Source organism: Lates calcarifer, linkage group LG9 (assembly GCF_001640805.2).
Source record: "Lates calcarifer isolate ASB-BC8 linkage group LG9, TLL_Latcal_v3, whole genome shotgun sequence".
In the NCBI taxonomy this organism is placed as follows: domain Eukaryota; kingdom Metazoa; phylum Chordata; class Actinopteri; family Centropomidae; genus Lates; species Lates calcarifer.
The window spans coordinates 1,517,778-1,538,118 of NC_066841.1; the positions used below are offsets into that span (position 1 = coordinate 1,517,778).

At 41.3% G+C, this 20,341-nt stretch overlaps 1 protein-coding gene across 1 annotated transcript; it reads right to left on the reverse strand.

The window, feature by feature from the left end:
* Positions 1 to 5,128: 5,128 nt before the first annotated feature.
* ptpn11a (protein tyrosine phosphatase non-receptor type 11a) lies at positions 5,129 to 20,067 on the reverse strand. The gene is given in 17 exon segments (XM_018697048.2): positions 5,129 to 8,493; positions 9,179 to 9,284; positions 9,370 to 9,488; positions 9,570 to 9,721; positions 9,871 to 9,938; positions 10,035 to 10,189; positions 10,647 to 10,778; positions 11,188 to 11,346; positions 11,601 to 11,680; positions 11,785 to 11,881; positions 12,795 to 12,908; positions 13,024 to 13,143; positions 14,607 to 14,684; positions 14,686 to 14,800; positions 15,696 to 15,890; positions 17,760 to 17,882; positions 19,743 to 20,067. Coding segments are annotated over 16 exon segments (1,791 nt in total). The 5' UTR covers positions 19,757 to 20,067; the 3' UTR covers positions 5,129 to 8,493; positions 9,179 to 9,214.
* Between the last annotated feature and the right edge of the window lie 274 nt (positions 20,068 to 20,341).

Here is a 20,341-nt window from a genome sequence, read left to right on the forward strand (position 1 = left end):
CAAATTCAGAAAATATAAATATTGTAATATAAATATGTAAGAATCACTTTAATGTTGCAGCTTTATAATAACACATTATCATTTATATTTTGGATCAATAATCAGAACCTGCAGAGTAACTAAAGTTCTCAAGTAAATGTAATGGAGTAAAATATTTCCCTCTGAACTGCAGTAAAACTATAATGTAGTAAACTGTACTTGTATTACACTAAACAATCAGTTAATCAATGAACAGATTGATCAAAAAATACACACACTGCAACCCTGTTTCATGAGGTGTGTGTGTGTGTGTGTTACCTCCTGTTAAATCTGCAGCTGCTTACATTACACACAACAAATGAACCAGTTTGTTAATTAAATTTCAGCCATTAGCTCGAGGGGTTGAACGTCTGATTCTTTCCTCACATATTAACATAATTAAGTGCTGGTAATACAAACACATCAAACTACCATGATCCAAAAAAGAAGAGAGCTGCAGATGAGCTGTGTGTTAAGTTGAGGATGATACAGTAAGAAGAGGCTGGACTCTGATGGACACATGATGTGATGGAATCAGATTTGCAAATGGTGCAGAAGAAGAGCTGTGTTTGTGTAGTGGTTAGAGAGGAGGATGGTCAGAGGTAAGTAATCCCAAACACTGGACAACAGAGTGGAAGTAGAGATGAGCAGAGGCTGATGGAACTTTAAGGCTAACCCAGACTCCACTGACAAAAACAGGAATTTGTCAGGATATTTCACTCTGTTATCTCAGCATCTGTAGGATTCGTCACCAGTCTGGACTGTATGAAAAAATCTTAACCACCAGATTTGGAGATAAAATTTTCAGGAAAATGGAGAAAAAAGCAGAAGCAAAAAAAAAAAAAAAAAAAGAACGAGTGTGAGAATAAAAGAGAGCAGAGGAAAGAGAAGGAAGCTGTTAATGACAAATGATGGATAAATGCCAAATTCATAACAACGCATGCTGGGAGCTTAAGGTCAATGACGTGTAGATTGTGTGTCTGTGTGTGTGTGTGTGTGTGTCTGCCCGACACACATACACACACACGTCTGTGTTCAGTAATGTCATTAATAACCCTGGGTATGAAGTCCTTCAGAGGGATTGTCGTGCTGCTTGTTCATTCTATATGCCTGAATGCCTGGAAGAGTGTGAGTGTGTGTGTGTGTGTGTGTGTGTGTGTGTGTGTGTGTGTTTTACTGTATTTGTGGGGTCCAAAATGCTGGGCCTCACAAGTTTAAATGGCTGTTTGAGGGTTAAGACTTGGTTGTAGGTTTAAGGTAAGTGGCTGAGAAATGCCTTTTGTGAATGAAAGGTCCCCACAGAGATAGATGTACAAGCATTGTGTGTGTGTGTGTGTGTGTGTGTGTGTGTGAGGAGTCATACCATCGACTTGTACCCCTGGTGGTGGTATGAAACAACCCCAGTGGGGCGGTTTTGGCTCAGCGCTGAGTCTCGTGGGTGAGTGGTCGGCATCTGAAAGGGCGTCCTGTGGCGAACCTCAGTCCTCCCCGAGGACTTCGTCTGTCTCCCTCTGACGTCCTGAAAGAGACAGAACGAGGGGTGGGGGGGAATTAAAGCTGCATTCGTTGAGTTTTGTTTCTTATTCTGGCCACTCGGGGGCGGTAGAGCAAACTGGAAACAACATCACAACACGTTCAAATGAAACAACAACATATGTTGTGACAGTGAGTCACAGCTGACGCACGTCTGTGGCTTGAATCAGCATGAAAAGATTAAAAACTGTGTTAGAAAGTATCTGAAAAGTCAAAAAGTACAAGACTGTGTACAGGAACATTTTTAACTGCACATCCCATGGTGCATTTCAGCAACAAACATCCATTAACAAGTGTAGAATTCAGAGGAAGCTACAGATTATAATTGACTTCTTTGAGAGAGCAGGTATTTTCTGTGCAGTGCATGTAATTAGGTCATAACTGTTACTGCCATCATTTAAATGCAGACTCCATCTGACAAAGAAAATGCATCACTGGTTTACCCTGTGCTGCATGTCTCTCTCTGTAGGAGTCATTTAATCCGAGATATTAACTGATAGTGACGAGTGCTGCTACTTTTGGTATTTGATGCTAATCCTTTCGACTGCAGGAGTTTGACTTGTAACAGAGTATTTCCTAACTGCAGTGTTAGTGTTTTTTCTAAAGCAGAAGATCTGAGTATTTCTTCCATCCACTGAAAATTGCAGTGAAAACTCAACAACCATAGAATATAAACATTTCCACCAACCTCTTAAGAGTCATTGTCTCAGGTTTCAGTATCATATTTTCCCCATGATCAACCTGTGGAAGAAAGAAAACACAGTCAAGCTCAAACAGCAGCTGCAGGCCTTTTGTTCCTCAGCTAACACAACTTCTCCATGTGTAACAGAATTTACAGCTGAGACGAACCGCAAAGGTAAAAATCAAATAAATAAATAAATACATAAAACTGCTGCAGGGGTAGAAATAACTAGGAGTATTTTCGTCATGGTCTGTGCATGAAATGAAGGAGACAACAGTGAGAGAATGTCTTGTCTGGTTGTGGCAGCGCACTGGGAAACTTGCCTCCCTCCGGGCAGTCGGATGACTGGGCAGCGTCTGGATGAACTGAGACGCCCAGGAGCAAGGAGAGCAGGAGACCTTTGAACAGAAGGGCAACTGAATTAAGAGGTGCAACATTTTAACTGTGTGTGACAAAGCATAATATCTTAACTGCACTTGGCACTTTTGCATCACTGAAGGGACTAAAGGTAATTTCTGTTTTAAACTTGTTCAAGCTGGAACATTAAATAAAGGTCAATATATTTACAACATTAAAAACTAAACATATTAAATGAACAGAATGAGATGTCAAAAATTAATATCTGAATATTCATTTAGTAAGATTTGTCATGTTAAAATACTACATATCATCAAAAACAACCTAGTTTCTGTGACTAATCTCTTATGACTTCATTTGATCTGTTCATTTGTCTGTTTTTTGTATTATTTTGTAGTCAAACCATGGCTAAGCCACAATATTTCATAACCACTGTGAAAACCATTTGTGAAAATAGCTCACATTGTAAAACACATTTACAAGCTGTTTTTCCATATAAATATTAATTGTTAGTCTCCCTGTTTAGCATGAGTAATCGGCCTAAATAGTTTATGAAAAAGTATCACAACTGTTCTGCTCTAAAATGTATAAAATTATTGCAAATGTTTCTCGTAGTTCTCAAACCAGAGGAAATCCGTAATTTAATCAACGGTCCGTTTCAATTGGTCGCCTGTTAATGGCGTCTTGTCCCCAGCGCGCATGCGTCAGTGTTGAAGTTGCCGGAAACCCCGAAATTGAGTTTTTGTCCAGTTTTAAGCCTCATTTTTAAGGTACACTTTAGACTTTAGTGGGCTTTTTAACTCTCTGTTTTTACTGGAAGAAGGTTTTTAGTCGTAAGACGTCTGGGTCTGAAGTTCTCGGAGAAACAAGCTGAGCAAACGCTAGCAGCAGCTCAGCTCCGCCGAACAACGACGGAGAAACACTTGATTTTTTAACATGAAACTGCTTTATTCGCTGTTTTTACTGGTTTTAATCACCTTTTCTGGTTGTCTGGAGAAGAGGAGACCTCTGTGGATAATTCAGCCCTCTCTCTTCACTCTCCTCCTGAACGACTGACACTGAAGGAATCCTAAATGACAGAAAATGACTGCAATGGAGGTAAAGACAACAACTCCCATGATCCCACGCTACATCTCGACGACGTCATCAAATTCCGTCTTTTGTTATTGTTTGGATTGAGAGACTCCTAGCGGCAGAAAGCACAGTGTCAGCAGTACAAAGCCAGAAAGAAAATGAGGATAGGTATCATTTATTGAGTTGTCTCAGCAAATAAATCAATAAATAAATGGTTATTATTATTATTATTATTATTATTATTATTATTACATTATTCAGGTGGAAAGTTTAACATGATACAACCTTTAATGAGAAAGGAAAAGCAGTCATATCTGATAATGTGCTTCAGCAGTGCAGGTTTTTACCTGCCTTCAGTCACATGATTAATCTTTATGCTTTAGTCCAGACCAGAAACCACAATCTATTGAACATAAACAGAAAAACAACACTTGTGTTTTTTCTCCCATTTGTCATGAGTTGGAAAAAAAAGATCTAAAAGCTTCTTTTTCTCAAAAATGTGTTTAAATCCATGTTAGTGAGAACATCTCAAAGATGATTCTGCACCTGACAGGTGTGGCTTATTAAGATACTGATTACACAGCATAATCATTGCACAGGTGTGCCTTAGGCTCGTCACAATAAAAGCCCACTTGAAAATGTGCGGTTTTATTTTGAAAAATGACATTTAACACAAATTTAAACATGTTTGTGGACAATATTGGGAGAAATTAGCATTTTGCTTCAGCTCTTTTATATTCTTGATCTGTGTGTGTTACAGTTTACTGCTTTACAGACATGACAATAAACTAATAACAGTAAAATTCCTCGTCCATTGTTCCTCAGGTTTCTCTTGTTCTCTGTCTTCCTGCCAAATGTCATTATCCTCATTAAGCACTGAGCTCATGTCAGCTTCATTGTGCCTCGTCCCATGAGGCAAACAGGATTAGAACAAACTAATACTGATCCCTGTTCAGTGCTTAAAGGTCTCCAGATGAGGTTTAATACAATTCTAACAAAAAGCTACATAATCCAATCACTCAGCCAAAAAGAAAGGGAAAGGACGGGTTCAGTCTTAATTGGAAGCTGTATCTAGAGCCCATAAAAGCTTTTTAAAGGGTCATTTCACCCAAATTATAAAACCATACATCTGCTATTATTTCAAGTGAGTTATCTGCCTGAAACCTGAACTGTTCTTTCACAATTTCCACACTTTGTTCAGAGTGTATGCATCAAAACAAACTCCTCCTCTCTTACTTAACGTCACATTTGAAGCAATACATGTTAAATTTTGCAAGAAACAAATCAATCTAAATTAAAATATCTCATCCAAACATGTAAATTATAAACGTATCCTCTCTGTGAACCAAGAGTTTTGTCTCCGGCCTGTTAAAATAATGGGCACATTAAAACACATCAAGCAACTGCAGCCAATCAAACTCTACAGATGTGCCAATCGCGCACAAAAATAAAAACGACACAGAGTTAATGAGGCATGAGCTAGCCATTTATTGTTACTGAGGAAGTTAACATGGTTAACTGCATTTGAAAGTCATACAATAAACCTCTTAAGCTTTGTGAGAGGTCCCTCCCTGTGTCACAGAGAGAAAGCTGTAGGAATATACATACAGTATATCTTATTGGCAAGTAGATATGTTTTAGTAAGTACATTCTCCTCTACCTGGTACTCATGTACAATATACATGTTAAAAAATATAGTTTGTTTGCATTGCGATCACCGTTTTTTCCTTTTTTGTTCAGGATGTTCAGGATGAAAGAATTCACATTTAAGTGTTACAGGTTCTTGAATGGCGGTGGAAACTAAAGAGCACTGTTTTGTTTTTTGTTTTTTTTAATACCTATCACATACACATAGGCATATGCATAGAAGGCACGTCTATGCATCTAAATTGCTTACATGATAAATGGAAAAGCAGTTTTATCATCTGCGAAGAAAAACAAAAACAAGAATAGTATCCAAGAACTTTAAGGCTGATAAGACAGCCACACTCTCACTGCACATACACACATCCCTGCACGCACACACACACACACACGCACACACACACACACACACACTCACACAGGACACAAAACACCACAAACAAGCACTCCACTAAACATTAGACAAGTACAAACTCAGCCGTTCGACGGATAAAACTGCATACAGTACACCACACTACAGAGGATCTCATAACTCAGTCAGTGGATGGCGTTCACCCGGGAGAAGTTTCAAAGAACACTTGCTGTGAGGCAGCAGCCGAGTGTTTGCAGAGTCCTCCGGTGGGAGGAAGCAGCCCCCGAAAAAAACTAAACAAAACACTGATTTCATGATTTAATGTTACACAAAGAAGCTGTTCAACCCTGGATCAGCGGTGGTTGAGAACTGTCCCTCAAGGCAAAGAGAAGAGCCGCTTCTTCCTTTTTTTCTTTTTTTTTTTCCTCAATTGAGAGATTCTGAGTCAGCACTGTTACAGTAAGTTCAATCACAAGACTGCAGTTTCTCAAGGCGAGTGATGGTAAGCAAATGTGCAGAGGCTGGGAAAAGGCTCGACGAATGGAAATACTTAGGCCACGTGTTTGAAATGAGTTAGTGAGTAAGTGGATTTTCACTAGAATACAAAATATTTAACTTCCCTAAATACTGCAGCTGATTGAGAAGATAAAGTTAACAGGACAGTTTGACATCTCAGGAAAGGAAAGTTAGAGAGAAGCTCGATACCAACTCTCATACCTGTACACTGCATGTGAAGCTAGAGCTAAAAGGCGATTAGCTTAGCTTAGCTTAGCAGGAGGAAACAGCTAGCTTAGCTCCACCTCTTGAATAAAACCGTGTGGACCACAACTTTTCTTTTTTAGGTTTGTTTCATTAAAGATTCAACAAACAGGGTGCAGTGTGTTAATCACTGAGCTTTAGAGGAGCTCAGAGGTGGATTTAGTTTCCTTTTGGACAAAGTGAGGCTAGCTGTTTCCACCTGTTCTCAATCTTTGTGCTTGTTTATGCTAAGCTAAGCTAAGCAGCCGCTGGGTGTAGCTTCATGTCGAGCATACATACACGAGAGACCTCTAAAGTTCACTAATTAAAACATTATATCTTGTTTGTTTAATCTGTACAAAAGAGTTCCTAGTGTCTTTGTTGCCATGTTTAGACAGAGCCGGACTAGCTGTTTTTCAGTCTTAATGCTAAGCTAATCAGCTAGCTGTCTTCATATTTGGCGTACAGACATGAGTGGTGTCTATCTTCTCGTCTGACCCTGTGCAAGAAAGCGAACGAGTGAAATCCCCAAAATGTCAGACTGTTCCTTTAAATGGTTTAGTTTGATTAACACTGGCAGAAAACAAGAAGAAACTCCTCTACTGAAACCTGGACACCTGTGTGTAGTGTGAGAGTGTGTGTGTGTGTGTGTGTGTGTGTGTGTGTTAACTACTGAATCCAGCTGACTATCACAGGCCCGACAATCTACTGTAGAACCACAACAATGACGATGACTATACCTGCCAAAGCTGAGAGATGTGTGATTGCTTTTTAAAAACAGTGACTCTTAAACTTAAGTACATGTGGTGCTCAAAATAGGCAATGGTACACAAAAGGCATTTGTCTTTAAAAAGAACGAGAAAGAACCAAAGAAAAGTAATATGCACTTTAAAAAAAAAAACTTAAAAAACAAAGTTTTTTTTTTTGTTTTGTTTGGCAGCCGTGCGTCTGTGGCGATGCCTGCGACTGAGATACACAACAGACTCCCCTGAAATCTTAATACGTCATCACACTGACTTTGACATAGAAGTGCAGGCGTGAAGGAGGAGGGCAAAAATCAAACGCGTGCCCCCCCTCCACCTCCTCGTCCTCCTGCACTAACCCCCATGATTAGATTATCGATAAATCCACCAGGTGAATCAAGGCTTGACTGTAACTGTTATGCTGCTAAATAAAAGTGCAGCATTAAGGACATTCGGCTTGAGCTCAGGAATGGTTAACTAACAGACACTGTGTTTCCCAACAAAAGCATATCAAACCCATGTGAACTAGAAAATAATAATAAAATAAAAAGTTAATTCACACTCTGAACAGCCTGAATTTACATTTCTCTTCAAGGCTGTTCTGGCGCAAAAAAAAAAGAGGAATTCATGTTTAGAAGTCAGTGGATTACGAATCAACAGATCAACTGTAAATATGATATTACACTACAATGCCAATAAATCTTCATTCAGAAACATTAACTCTATATAACACAATCAAAACTAGACAATTATCACTGGAAATTTTGCCCCACGTTTTGTCCACAAATAAGGTCTCGTCTCCCACTGCTTCACAGGCCGAATAGAGACTTTGAATTGGCTGAGAGATGTGGATAAAAATCACTTGTGGTTTTGGCACAGGCCTGATTCAGGAAACTCCTCGCTTCCATCTACAACACAATCTAAATAACTTTGCTTTGGTTAATTAAAAACAAAAAAAAGTAGAAAACTGAGAGATGAGCAAAGGTTAGCTAGGTGTTTTTCTTCCCCTCTGAGGAGAGTGCTCGCTGTTTGCAGCCCTTGTTGGGGTGAGACTGACAAAGGCTAAACCCAGACGGTGGCGTGGGGGGGGATTTAGCGTGTTAGGCTTCTCAAAGGCTCTTCTGATGATCACAGTGGTTTAGAATTCAACTAGAGGGCTAGTGTTCATGTAAGATGAGCGAGAACAGGAGGACCCTGGTGTCTGGTCTCTCTCACGTTTTTGTTTTGTGTGTGTGTGTATATATATATGTATATATGTGTGTGTGTGTGTGTTTTCCATTGTTCCATGTCATTACGGTCAAGTCTCAGGCGTCAAGGTGTGGCTGGCGAAAAAACTGTCAGGTATCAAGATCCTGGAGGAGACAGAGAAAAATGGAGAGGTGATATGAATTATTATAAACTCCCCTGCAGAGAGAGCTGGGCTTTTATTCTTCATTCCCCTGATTTCAAACAACATTTTGTCACATTTCAATAACATGTATCCCTGTTTTTCCATCTGTGACCTCGACTGAGTGTGATCTGTTGTTTAATCAAGCTGTTGTAGTTTCTGCAGATGTTTCAGACTTTAAATATTTAGAGTAAATGTTGAGTTTCACTGATCACTGAACAACAAGACTAGAAGCTTTTGAAACTTGTGAATGAGAATAGTTTTGTATCAGATTAATTTCACGTTTCATACACGTGCAGTCGATCGTCTGTTTTCCACACACATGCACTACATATCAAATCAAAATGGAGAGAGCAAGGAAGTGGTGTGTGCAGCCACAGAGCCGTGCACACTCTCTCTCACTCTGACCCTCAAGTACTCGTGGATGTGCAAAGTATAACATAAAATATCTTTAACTGCTAAATGTTCACAACTTGTCTCTGAAACTACTCCGTGCTGCTGGTGATGAGTCAGTGAGTCTGAACCAAAGCTGTGGGTTGTTAAACCACATTAACCAACTGTTCCACCCCTTTAATGTTTTAACACAGCCTTTGTTTGCTTTGCTTTAAGTGAAACTGCACAGTATATTTACAGTATATTACTGTGTTTACCTGGAGCTGATAGAGCACTGGGGTCAAAGGTGAATCTCATCTGTAGCTCTTCTGCTGCTGCATCAGGCCCACGTTCTCATACACTCTGGAGCTGTCCTCCCTCATCCTGGCGACACATTCACACAGTTTTCTCAACAGGGACTGAAAAAGTGATGTAACTGCACCTTAGACGATAAGACAGCGTTACTCACTCTGTGCAGGTGGGAGTTGGAATAGGAGTGCAGGGAGGCAGAGGGCTCTGCTCTCCTCCAGTCAGGTCAGACAAAGAGTACTTAATGTTGGTGTACTCGCGCCCTTTAATCTTACTTTTCTGCAGAGGAGAGAACAGAAGAAGGTCAGAGACAGAGACAGGAGCAAGGGGGGAGAAAGTGAAGGGTGGTCTGCTGCACACCTGTTCCTCCTCTATGCGTCTCTGCAGTGTTTCTATGTAATGCTGTACAGCCATGTAGATGAATCTGTACTGCGCCTCGGTCTGCACCATCCCAGAGCGCTGAGAACGAACCATCTGGATGGTCTTTGGCACGTCGATGTCACAGTCCACCCCTGCAACACCAAAAACAACATTTCACACTGATACATCCTCGGCTCTGAGAACACCATGACGTAAACTGGCTGATTTCAGTCACAACAATAAGTTACTCAAACCTACTCCTTTTACTGTAAAGTAACGCAGACTGTCCAGGTGGACTCACCTTTTTCTCTGATCACATCTATCAGGATGTCGATCACTATAAACGTTCCCGTCCGTCCGATCCCCGCACTGCACAGAGAACATCTTTAATTTAACGACTGCTCAGATTTATGGCTTCGTTTCACTCCAGTGTTTTGATGTGTGTGTGTGTGTGTGTGTGTGTACCTGCAGTGTACCGCTATAGGCCCAGCGTCCAGGATGCTCTCCTGTTTCAGGTTGACTTCCTCTAAGAAGTCGAGTACGCCGCCAGGGTCGGTGGGGACTCCGTGGTCCGGCCAGGCCCTGAAGTGGTACTGCCAAACTGTGCGTTCTGTGTTGCCCTGAACACACACACACACACACACACACACAGGCAAGAAGCTTCAGTACAGTTTCAATATATTAATTAATTATGTCAATATTCCTCCAAAAAATGCAGTTTCCTTCTGTTTCTGTAACGTTTACTACAAACTACAGCGTCCAGAAATATTTACATCTTCAGTAGGAACCAATAGACTGAGTGCTCCAGACCAGCTGAAGATGTCAAACTCTTCTCATGTGAAATAAAAACATCTGCAGCCTTATCTTTCAATGTGAATCACATTTTATAAAAAGATATAGTGCAGAGCAGACGCAGCAGTAAGAGAGCAGCCCACACAGATCTGTTAAAAGCTGCTTACAAGAAACAGAAAACCTGATAAACAAATAAACATTACAACAGCCATGTGAGAAGACTGATGAGATCAATTATAAACATTTTGAATTAAAAGTAAATTCATATTGCACACAGAAACTTACCTGTCCAACTTTGGACAGTTTGAGCTCTCTGAGGATGTAGTCGTGTGCGGCCGTCTCTCTGACGTTGCGAACGCGCATGGCGCCGTACTCCTTCAGAGCGTTCATGTCGGGCCAGTACTTCACACACTTACTCTGTCGAGACACAACAACGTTCACTTTGTCACGTTTCCCTCATTACATTAAAGGCCAGTTTTCAAAGACCATACTCTTTAAGAAGTTTACTCTGCTCCTTTCATACTTTTAACATGAAGCGGTTTTACAAATACAGTTTTTACTTTCTTACAAACACCTAAATCTAACGTTTGACTGAGCCGACCCTTCGCTAAGTCCTGCCTCTAAAAAACGCAGCCTGGCCAATCACAGCGTAGCATCCTGTGACTATACAGCTGTTTTCTCTCTGAATGCAGCTTTTTTGCTTTTCCAAAAAATGGGATAATATTTCTTCAGAGCTTAACACACTAGCTAAACTAAACTAAAAAGTAAAAACTAGCTGCACTGAAAACTTCCTGATGCAGCGTCTCAGTTTAATAATTCTGCTCACCTTCCCTCTCTCCACCTCTTTGGTGGTCATGACGATGACTCGAGAGTTCTCCTGGAACACCATCCTCCAGAAGTCACTGATGGTGTTCTGCAGACAGCCCTGAGTGGCGATGTAGCTCTTCTTCACCTTGGTGCTGTTACACTTTGAGTCCAGCTCCGGCTACACACATACACACATACACACACACACACACACACACACACACAGATAGACGTGACAGTCAGCTGACTAGTTTGTATACAACAGAGACACAGCACAGAGTCAAAACACGAGCACAAACTAACAGACCACACATGCTGGTCGACTACAGGATCATCTACAAATTATTATGTACAGAAAATGTGTGTGTGTGTGTGTGTGTGTGTGTGAGTCCCCTGAGGATGAAGTGAGTTTACCATGACAGCAGATACTACCATGATGATATTGGCGTTGATGTAGTCAGAGCCTGGCTCGTTTAGGTCCCCATCATTCAGCACCACGCGCGTGTGGTCGACTGGAAACAGAAACAGCAGAAGCACAGTTAGTCGCCTCAGGTGATCCCTGCACTGACAGAACTGAGAGGCTGCTGTAGTGAAAGAGCGGCGGGGCGTTTCTCACAGGGCAGAATGTTCTTGTATCTGTTCTTGTTTTTGTTCTCTGCTCTCTGGCCCTCTTTGCGACTGTAGAGCAGCTTGCACTCCTGTTGCTGCAAGGTCTGCATGAAAAAAGGAAAAAGAGTCACATTTCAACTCCACATCTTTAATCACACTGCTTGATATTTATTTAAGCCCCTCTCAGATGGAATATGTTACACAGTTGGCCTCATCGGACGTCTGTTAAAGTCGTGGTGTTCAGTCTGTTAATGGCTTTATTCAGACAGAAACATCTGAGGGATTGTGTCAGTGCTGGAAAGCAGCGACATAACGGAAGAGAAGAATTCATCTTGTGGTTGAAGCCTGACAGTGTGTTCACACATACTGATACAGAGTCACTGGCAGCAACTGGTCTGTCATGAATCTGTAGTTCTGGGTTTGTGTTGTGTTGAGCTGGAAGGAGGCTGGAGGTCGGAAGTGTTAACCTCCGAGTTTACGGAGCTCCAGATGAGAAGTCAGAAAAACACGGAGCTGTTTTTCTGGAGAGACAAGTTCAGAACGAATCTGCTCCACCTGAAGAACGCCTCAGCTTCTGACGTTAGATTTTAATGTAAACACTTCAGAGCGTTTCTAATGTATCTGTTTGAAAAAAACATAACGTTAAACCATGAACGGATTCAAACGTATCCAGAAAAGCTGTTGACAGCCATCTTGAATTCTTATGTCAGGGTTGGAAATCTGACTTCAGGGGGCGTTCAGGTTCAAACTTCAGACTAAGAACTCAGAAATTCAGACTTGAGTTCCAACTGGAACGCACCACTAACAGCCTCCACACACACCAACAATTCTGGCGACTTTTCCCCACAGGTTGTTTTTCTTTTGTTGTTTTCAGTGTGTGTGAACGCACCATAACTTTCTGTCCACCATGAGAGCAAGAGACACTGCTTCTCACAAATACAACAAGGGAAGCAAAATTCACACAGAGAAAAGAAAAAAACACACACAAGGACTTAATAAAAAAACAGAAGCACTCACCTCAAATTCTTCCCAGAAGCCCTGTTTGACCTTGTCTGTGGCCTCGGCTAGTTTGCTCAGCTCTCTAACTCGACTTTCAATCTCTGCTGCGTTAATACGAGTAGTGTTCAGGGGCTGCAGAGGAGAACATGAGTCAGGACTGAAATTATTATCGGGAAATGTTGCCATAGTTTACTGCTGGACAGATTGTGAGTCAGCTGCACAGACGTGAATAGAGATGGGTTTGTACCTGTTTTAGCTGCAGCACGGTGCCCAGAGTTTCCACCATGGGGTTCTTTTTGTAGTGCTCTACCAAGTCGGTGAGCGAGTCAAACTTCTCACCTCCGCCCACGTCGTACTTCAGGTCGTGCTGAAGAAGAAGCCACAGACACATCAGTACAACAGAGCAGCCTCAGCATCATTCGATAATCACACACAAAAACCAGGCATTCACATCAGGGCTGTGAAACTCTCCCTCAGATTAATGCTGCATTTCAGAGCTGGTTACTTTAGATTCAGCCACAAACAGGATCAGATCTTTTTAATTCTTTACTAATAAAAGTGTTTGTTTCAGCAGAAAATGATATCATCTGCCACACAAACAGCAGCAAACATGGGCAGTGACACACACACACACAGAGTCCAAAAACCAGAAGGAGTCAGGGCCGAGTGGAAGTAGCATTAGCTGCTAACGCTGGTGTTACTTCCCTTTTGTTTACAGCGTCACAGTGTAACTGTCATGTCGCCTGCGTGTGTGAGTGATGAAGGCTGATGTTGACGGTGTCGGTCACACACATATACGAGTGAAATGTAAACAATACGATCACATGATCAGAAGAGAATAAGAAGCTGGAGAAACACTGGCGATCATTTCCAAGTATGAGGATAAACTTAAACTTATCTTACGAGATTACGAATGTGAGATGCAGATAAAAAACTGTCAGTCTGACTGACATGCTGCATTTATATTTAGCAGTGTGTGAATTATTTTTCTAAACTGAGACAACAGAGAGTTTAGTTTTTATTTCCAATTATCATCACAAAGTCTCCTCATGTTATTCTGAGTGAGAGGAGAGTAACAGCATCAACGCCGTCAGGAATCAAAGAACCTTAGTGCAGCAGAAACGCAGCTAGATTTGTCATCATGTAGTTATTTGATGTCGTAAATTCTCCCTCTGTTTGTCCAGCAGCTCTGGTTTTAAAAATAGAAAGCCAATGATCTACTGCTCTTCATCGTTTATTACTTCATACACACACCTTCTTAAACATCAGATTCAACCGACTTTCCAGGATCAGGATTAATTACTGTTACAACAGGATTTTGATAATTCAAAGACAACAATTAAAAAGAGAGAGAGGGAGGTTTGAATGTGTGAGAGCATCTGAGCTGTGCTGCGTTACAGTGACGACAGACCAACAAAACAAAGACCTGTTTACGAGTTGAAGAGCTAAGAGAGAAGCATGCAGACAGCAGCGTGCAGTCTAATGTGAAGTAAAAAATACATAAATATCAGAAGAACTTCAATCTCTATTTTGGGAAAAAAAAAATCGAAACACTTTCAATGACTCTGAGTGTTTAGATGAAACTGTAGGGATCCTGTAGGAACGATGGCTCCGTTTTTCTGGTGTTCTGATTGGCTGTTGGTTTTGATGAGATCGTCTGAGGTTAACCTGGCTAGCCGCACAGCACTGGTTACCATGGTGATCTGCCCCAGTTAAAAGTGAGCCAGCTCACCAGGAAACCAGAGATAAGACCAGAGATGTCCGGATAACCCACTTATCTTTTAGCCCAGCGTGTAAGAGAGAGACAGAGGAGAGGAGGCGTGTCTTCACCTGGCAGCGGATCATGACGTGAGTGACTTTGGGTTTGCTGTCGCTGCTGTCCGTCTTGTCGTCTCCCGTACGAACCGAGCAGGACAAAATCTCCGGGGTGGCTCTGGCTCTCTCTCACCAGGAAGCTGCCGTTCTTCCCTTTCTCCGTCAGCAGCTTCTCAGCCTCCCTGCCCGACAAGTGTCCGTGGAACCATCTGGAAAAAAACCACACAGGACGGTAAATCAAGGGGCCGAACACATCACAGCGACTTTAAGGATCTATTTCTTATAAAACTCAAACACATCCCTGAACACATCTCATCCTCAGATCAGAGCTGCACCAACAGACGTGCAGCTAAAAGCACAAAATCCAGCAACAGCAGCCATTATGGAAACAGCCAATCAATCAGCTTCATTCAACAGAACCTGAAGGCTAAAAATCCACTGCCTGCTTCTGAAGTAGGAATATTTTCTGGGTTTCTTTGCCCTGTATGATAAGGAACTGAACATCTTTGGGGTTTTAATTGTTAGTTGGACAGAAGCTCTGTGCAGCTGTGGTGGATATTTTTTAGATTTTCTGATATATTATGAAGCAGAAGATGAATTAAATTACAGTTTAAACAGTCAGATCACTCATTAAACATGTGTCCTCTGCTGTGTGACGTAATGTCTCTAATGTCAAGCTTCTCTATTTTAGACGCCGCAGGACAAACCCACTGTAAAACACTGATGGAAACTCTGATGTCATTTCTAGAGAAAACACAATGTGGTAGTATTTTTTTAAGCAACTGCAGTTGTTGGTACAAAGGTACATTTTGTATAAAGAGAACGAAGAGTGTGATGGGAACAGAGTTTGCCACAGGCTCTGTAACCACTGCACAGCCAGTTCCTCTTTCTCAGCAGGGAAAAGAACATTTTCACAGTAATTCTACTTAATGCTACTAATTATATTAGTTGAGGAACCTAAGAATGTGTGTTTAGACTTTAACTGAATTAAAAAAGATCACAAACACTGGTTCCTCCGTGAGGCTGAGAGCAGACTACAAAGTGAAACTAGTTTCCAGCCCTTCATTCAAGAACAAAACTATACAATCCAGTGTTGTCGCTCACCTCTCTGATGTGGGATCAGCACAGTTGAGTGGATACTTGAGCTCAATAACATCTCCATTCTTCTCCTTCAGTTGCCCATGATGCTCCATGTAATACTGCACCAGCTCTGCAAGAGTGGCAAACTTCTCCCCTCCGTACAGGTCGTAGTAGTCTCCTGTGTTCTGGATCTTGATGTGGGTGACGGCTCCATTTCGTCTGCAGAGAAACAGTTATTCAGAGACGTGTTACCGTCAGGGGCAGAAGACGACAGAAATATCTCAGAAGAAATGGTTCAACATAAGAAACAGAAAGAGCATTGGCGACTGTTTTAACTTTGCCTTGTTCCAGCTTCTCAATTATGTGACGATAAATGGAATTTGAGCAGCAACAATTTGTTGATCAGTTTAAATTTGAGGTTTTCCCTTTTCTTTAAAGCAAAAATACCAACCATTATCAGGTTCCTTCTTCTCCAGTGAGAGTGTTTGTCGATTTTCTCTGGTTTTTGTTCTTGTCAACTGAACATATTTGACATATTTAAATATAATAAGAGCAAATGATTAACTGAGAAAAGTAGATGAATGAATAGCTGCCTCCTGATGCAGAGTGATGAACAGTCTGAGATTCAACGTCAGGAAATCTTTTAAGGGAAACAATACGTTTCTGGGACACGAACCAGATAGACGTCGAACTCTGCGCTGAGTCATTGTAGGTGACCACGATTATCTCGGAAAACAGAAAAAGGAGAACTTGTGGCAGATCTGAGGCTCGGCAGCAAGTAACCTTGGATGACTTTTGGTTGAGTCTGGCAGAATGTGCAGAGAAAGAGACAGACATGTGCTGGTCTGAACCAGCAGAGACTAGTCTCCCTGTGGAAATGTCTGTTTCCACAGGAGGAGCATGACTTGTTTTGTTTCCATAGGAAGTAAATATGGTGCGAGATGAGAGACTGTACAGCTAAAATATGAGACTGTTACAAAAATAACATTGGCTCCATCAGCTGAACGGAGTTAATGATACTTCATCTTAAAATTTATGACTCGACAGGCTCAGAGATAAAACCACAAACTTTGTTTTATTAGTAAAAGATTGGCTGTTCTTTGGATAAAGCCGCTTTCCTGCTATCGTGTAACACAGTCCATGCTTAAGATGGAGAATTTGGTTTGAATTATTGTCCCAGCATCATCATTTAAAGCTGCATTAACTGATTTTACAGGCAGTGGATCAAACTGAAAACACAACACTGGCACATCACTTCTTATTAAGTAAAACGTAAGAGCAAACAGCTGCTTATTTACACACCGAGGAGACACAGAGCAACATCTGTGTCCACCTGATAAATCCAAGTCCAATATTTACTCTCCTTTTAGCTCTGGTTTGATCTCCACCAACTTCTACCTGAAATATCTGCCTCACACGCTGCTAAACATTCACCATCTGCTCTCAAACGTTTGTCTGTGGGTTTATCACAGCTTTCATCATTATCACTGCTGAAAATAGCTGCCCACAGAAACTAGAAACAAACTGATGAGAGCAGAGTTGTGGGCTGAACTGTGAGCTAAAGCAATCCCTTCCATGTTACACATAGACTTGTGAGCAACTGTTAATATTAAAGATACAGACTGATGTCCTAAAAGCAATGTACAGATAATTTAACATTGTGTTGTCAGTGCTGTGTTTCTTAGGGTTTGAATAGTAAATATTTGAGTTTGTGTGGTCCTCAGGTTCATCATAACTCAACATGTTGTCCATTAGACATTTAACATCATCAGAGAAGATTTCTAACCTTGATCAGATTAGCTTTGGGGTCTAACTGGATGTAACTTTTCTGTTTGTGGGATCAGCCTCATGTTTACATTTGGCCCATGAATCACACATTTAATAACCTACCTATCTTACAATCTTTATTTATTAAATACCAGCATCTATTCAAAGGCAGTCTCTGCTACTGAAGTCAGTTTTATGGTCACTCCTCTTATACAGAAGTAGAATAAGACAGTTTATTTAAACAGCTTTATTTTTGACTCAGTATTATGTTATATCCTGTTCTATAAGCTGCTTTGTACCCTGGTGAATGCCGTCACTTACCGTACTGACAGGGTGAAGTCTCCTGGATTACTCTTACTGGGTCTGGCTAAAAAGCTCCCATCCACTCCTCGAGTCAGCAGGAGGTTTTCAGCCTCCACACCTGTGATGTTGGGGTGAAACCACCTGAGAGAGAGGAAGAAAAAAACAACTAAAATCACCATTTATTTACTTTACTGTGCACTGTATTTACCTTCCACTACTTTATTTGAGTGGTCATGTTTTCAAAAATCCCCACGATGCAACAAATGAACTGTGTGCACGTAGGAAGTGCTGCTGTTTTAAAGGCAGATGTTATTTACTTATTTATATGAAGTGTTTCAAACTTGTGGACAGTGCTGTGTAAGTAGTCTGTCTTCTTTCCATGTTCTCGTGGCACAGAGGAGGTTTTGTGGTTGACGTCAAACTTGCTCTTGGCAGAAACTGAAAGTCACTCAACATCTTCTCTTTAATGCATAATGTTCACTTCAAACACTTACACACTCTGCTCCAAACTTTTTAACCTTTTACGCACAAAAATATGTTTTGGTCACTGTTACTTCTCTTGGATGTCAGACCTTCACTACAAGGCTGTTTTCATATTCATCTTATGGATGTAAAATGTTTGTCTGTGCTCACTTTTAAAGGATAACTCCAGTGTTTTTGAACCTGCACCCACAAACAGCTGCTGCGCTGTAATCCAAAGTGCAACTGTCCACATCAAAGTACGTCCACTGAAGTGTTAGTTTTTGCCACTGACAGACTCAGATTGTTATTCTAAGTGTCTGACAACATTATGACAGGATTCCTACAGAGACAGAGCTTTTTATTAAAGAGGTAAGATCCTTTTAGTTTAAGCAGAAACATCAGTATATATCACTACCAGACTCCATTGACAAAAACAGGAATTTTAGTGAGCAGAACACAGGAGCTGCTGGAATACCACTGCCTCCATCTGTTAGAGTGTTTGTGTTATTGTGTGACTTTCAGTGGTGAAAGAATTATACAGATCCTTTAACTAGTGTAAACACATTAAGATAATCAATCATTACATGTAAAAACATGCTAAATTAACCCCTGATTTGAAAATACAGGAGTTATCCTTTAAACCTGTTTCAGGCACGCACAGATGAGCTTCATTAGTTGCGTCACATCCAGTCTGGAAGCCAAACCTGGTCTGATACACAACTTACAAAAGTGTGATGTGGAAACTTGGAGCTGCGTCACACAGACTTTCAGTTAAAAGTTTTAAAAAGTATCTTCAAAGATTATAGGTTTTTTAATAAAGGAGGAGGAGCAGATGACCTGAGAATATCTAACCAGGTAAACTGAGGAGGAGATATTTCATTTTTTAATAAAATATTAAATGTTTGTTTACAGTTTTTCTAGATCACACCTTTCTCTTGCGGGACTGGAGGAGGGATTCCTCTTCTGTTGTTCTTCCTGACAGCCCCCCACCCCTCTTCTTTTTTCCAGTAAAAGTATTTATTTTCTTTCCTAAATCAAGGCTCTGTGAGCAGAGGCTGTCTTCAGCTGCTCTGAGGCCAGTCTGTGATTCTGTGCTACGCAAATAACACTGATTTTACTCGGAGGTGACACACAGTGAGTCGTGTGGGGGTTTAAACTGCAGCTCATAACACAACAAAACCTGCCCTGTGTTTTTTAAGATAACAAGAGCTGTGTTCGGTTTTCAGTGGCCAAACTCTGAGGGTAGCTAGTTTAAACTTTGCCTACTACTAACTGGGATCTGAATAGAGTTAACTAAAGCGGAATTTTAGGTTTGAAATCGGTGTTAAATGTGTTTACTAAACAGCTTCAGACTGGGCTCTAAGTTGCCGGTTTGTGCTAAATGAAGCTTTAGCTAGCTTCTCTTCTGCCATTACTTTTCTTTCCAGAAACGTCGGCACACTCAGACCCTGTTCACCGACACATAAACATCCAAACAGCCGAGTTTGGTTGAAGCTAGCTCGGCTAACATTTCCAGCAGACATTGTTTTCCAGACTTACCTCCGAGATGTCATTTTTTTTTCGATCCTCACTTCCTCGCTGGCAGTTAGCGGTAGCTCCAACTAGCTGGCTAACGTTTCCGACCGTTTCTGCTTCGATCACAGGGTAAAGTGCCTCATCTGTTCACACCCGGTCAAAACGGGCACCGAAAACCGGGCATCCACGCGCAATTTCACCAGCGGGCGTTTGCAAAAATAAAAAAAAAGTCTTTAGGCCTCGGCCCCGGAGACTTCACAGCAAGTCGATTACTGGACGTCACCAAACATGCGACAAAACAGAGGGTGCGTCGATTTCTTCACCCTGCGCGACCGTTCTTCGTCCCTCTCGGTCGAGGCTACAGAGCTCGGCCTCCTCCGGTAAGCTCCGTGACGTAAATTAAAGGGACCTATCACTTTCACTTCGCGCATGCTCACTAACAGCTTATTTTAACGATCACAGCGGCACGAGCGGTAAGCGGTGTGAGCGTCACCGCGGAGTGATCTGCCGCGCTAGCGTCAAAGTGAAACTTATCACAAAAGTAGAAGAAAATTAACAGAAATTAAACTCACCTGTACAAATAAAACCACATGTTATCAATGAGACTGTTTTCTATTGTCTTA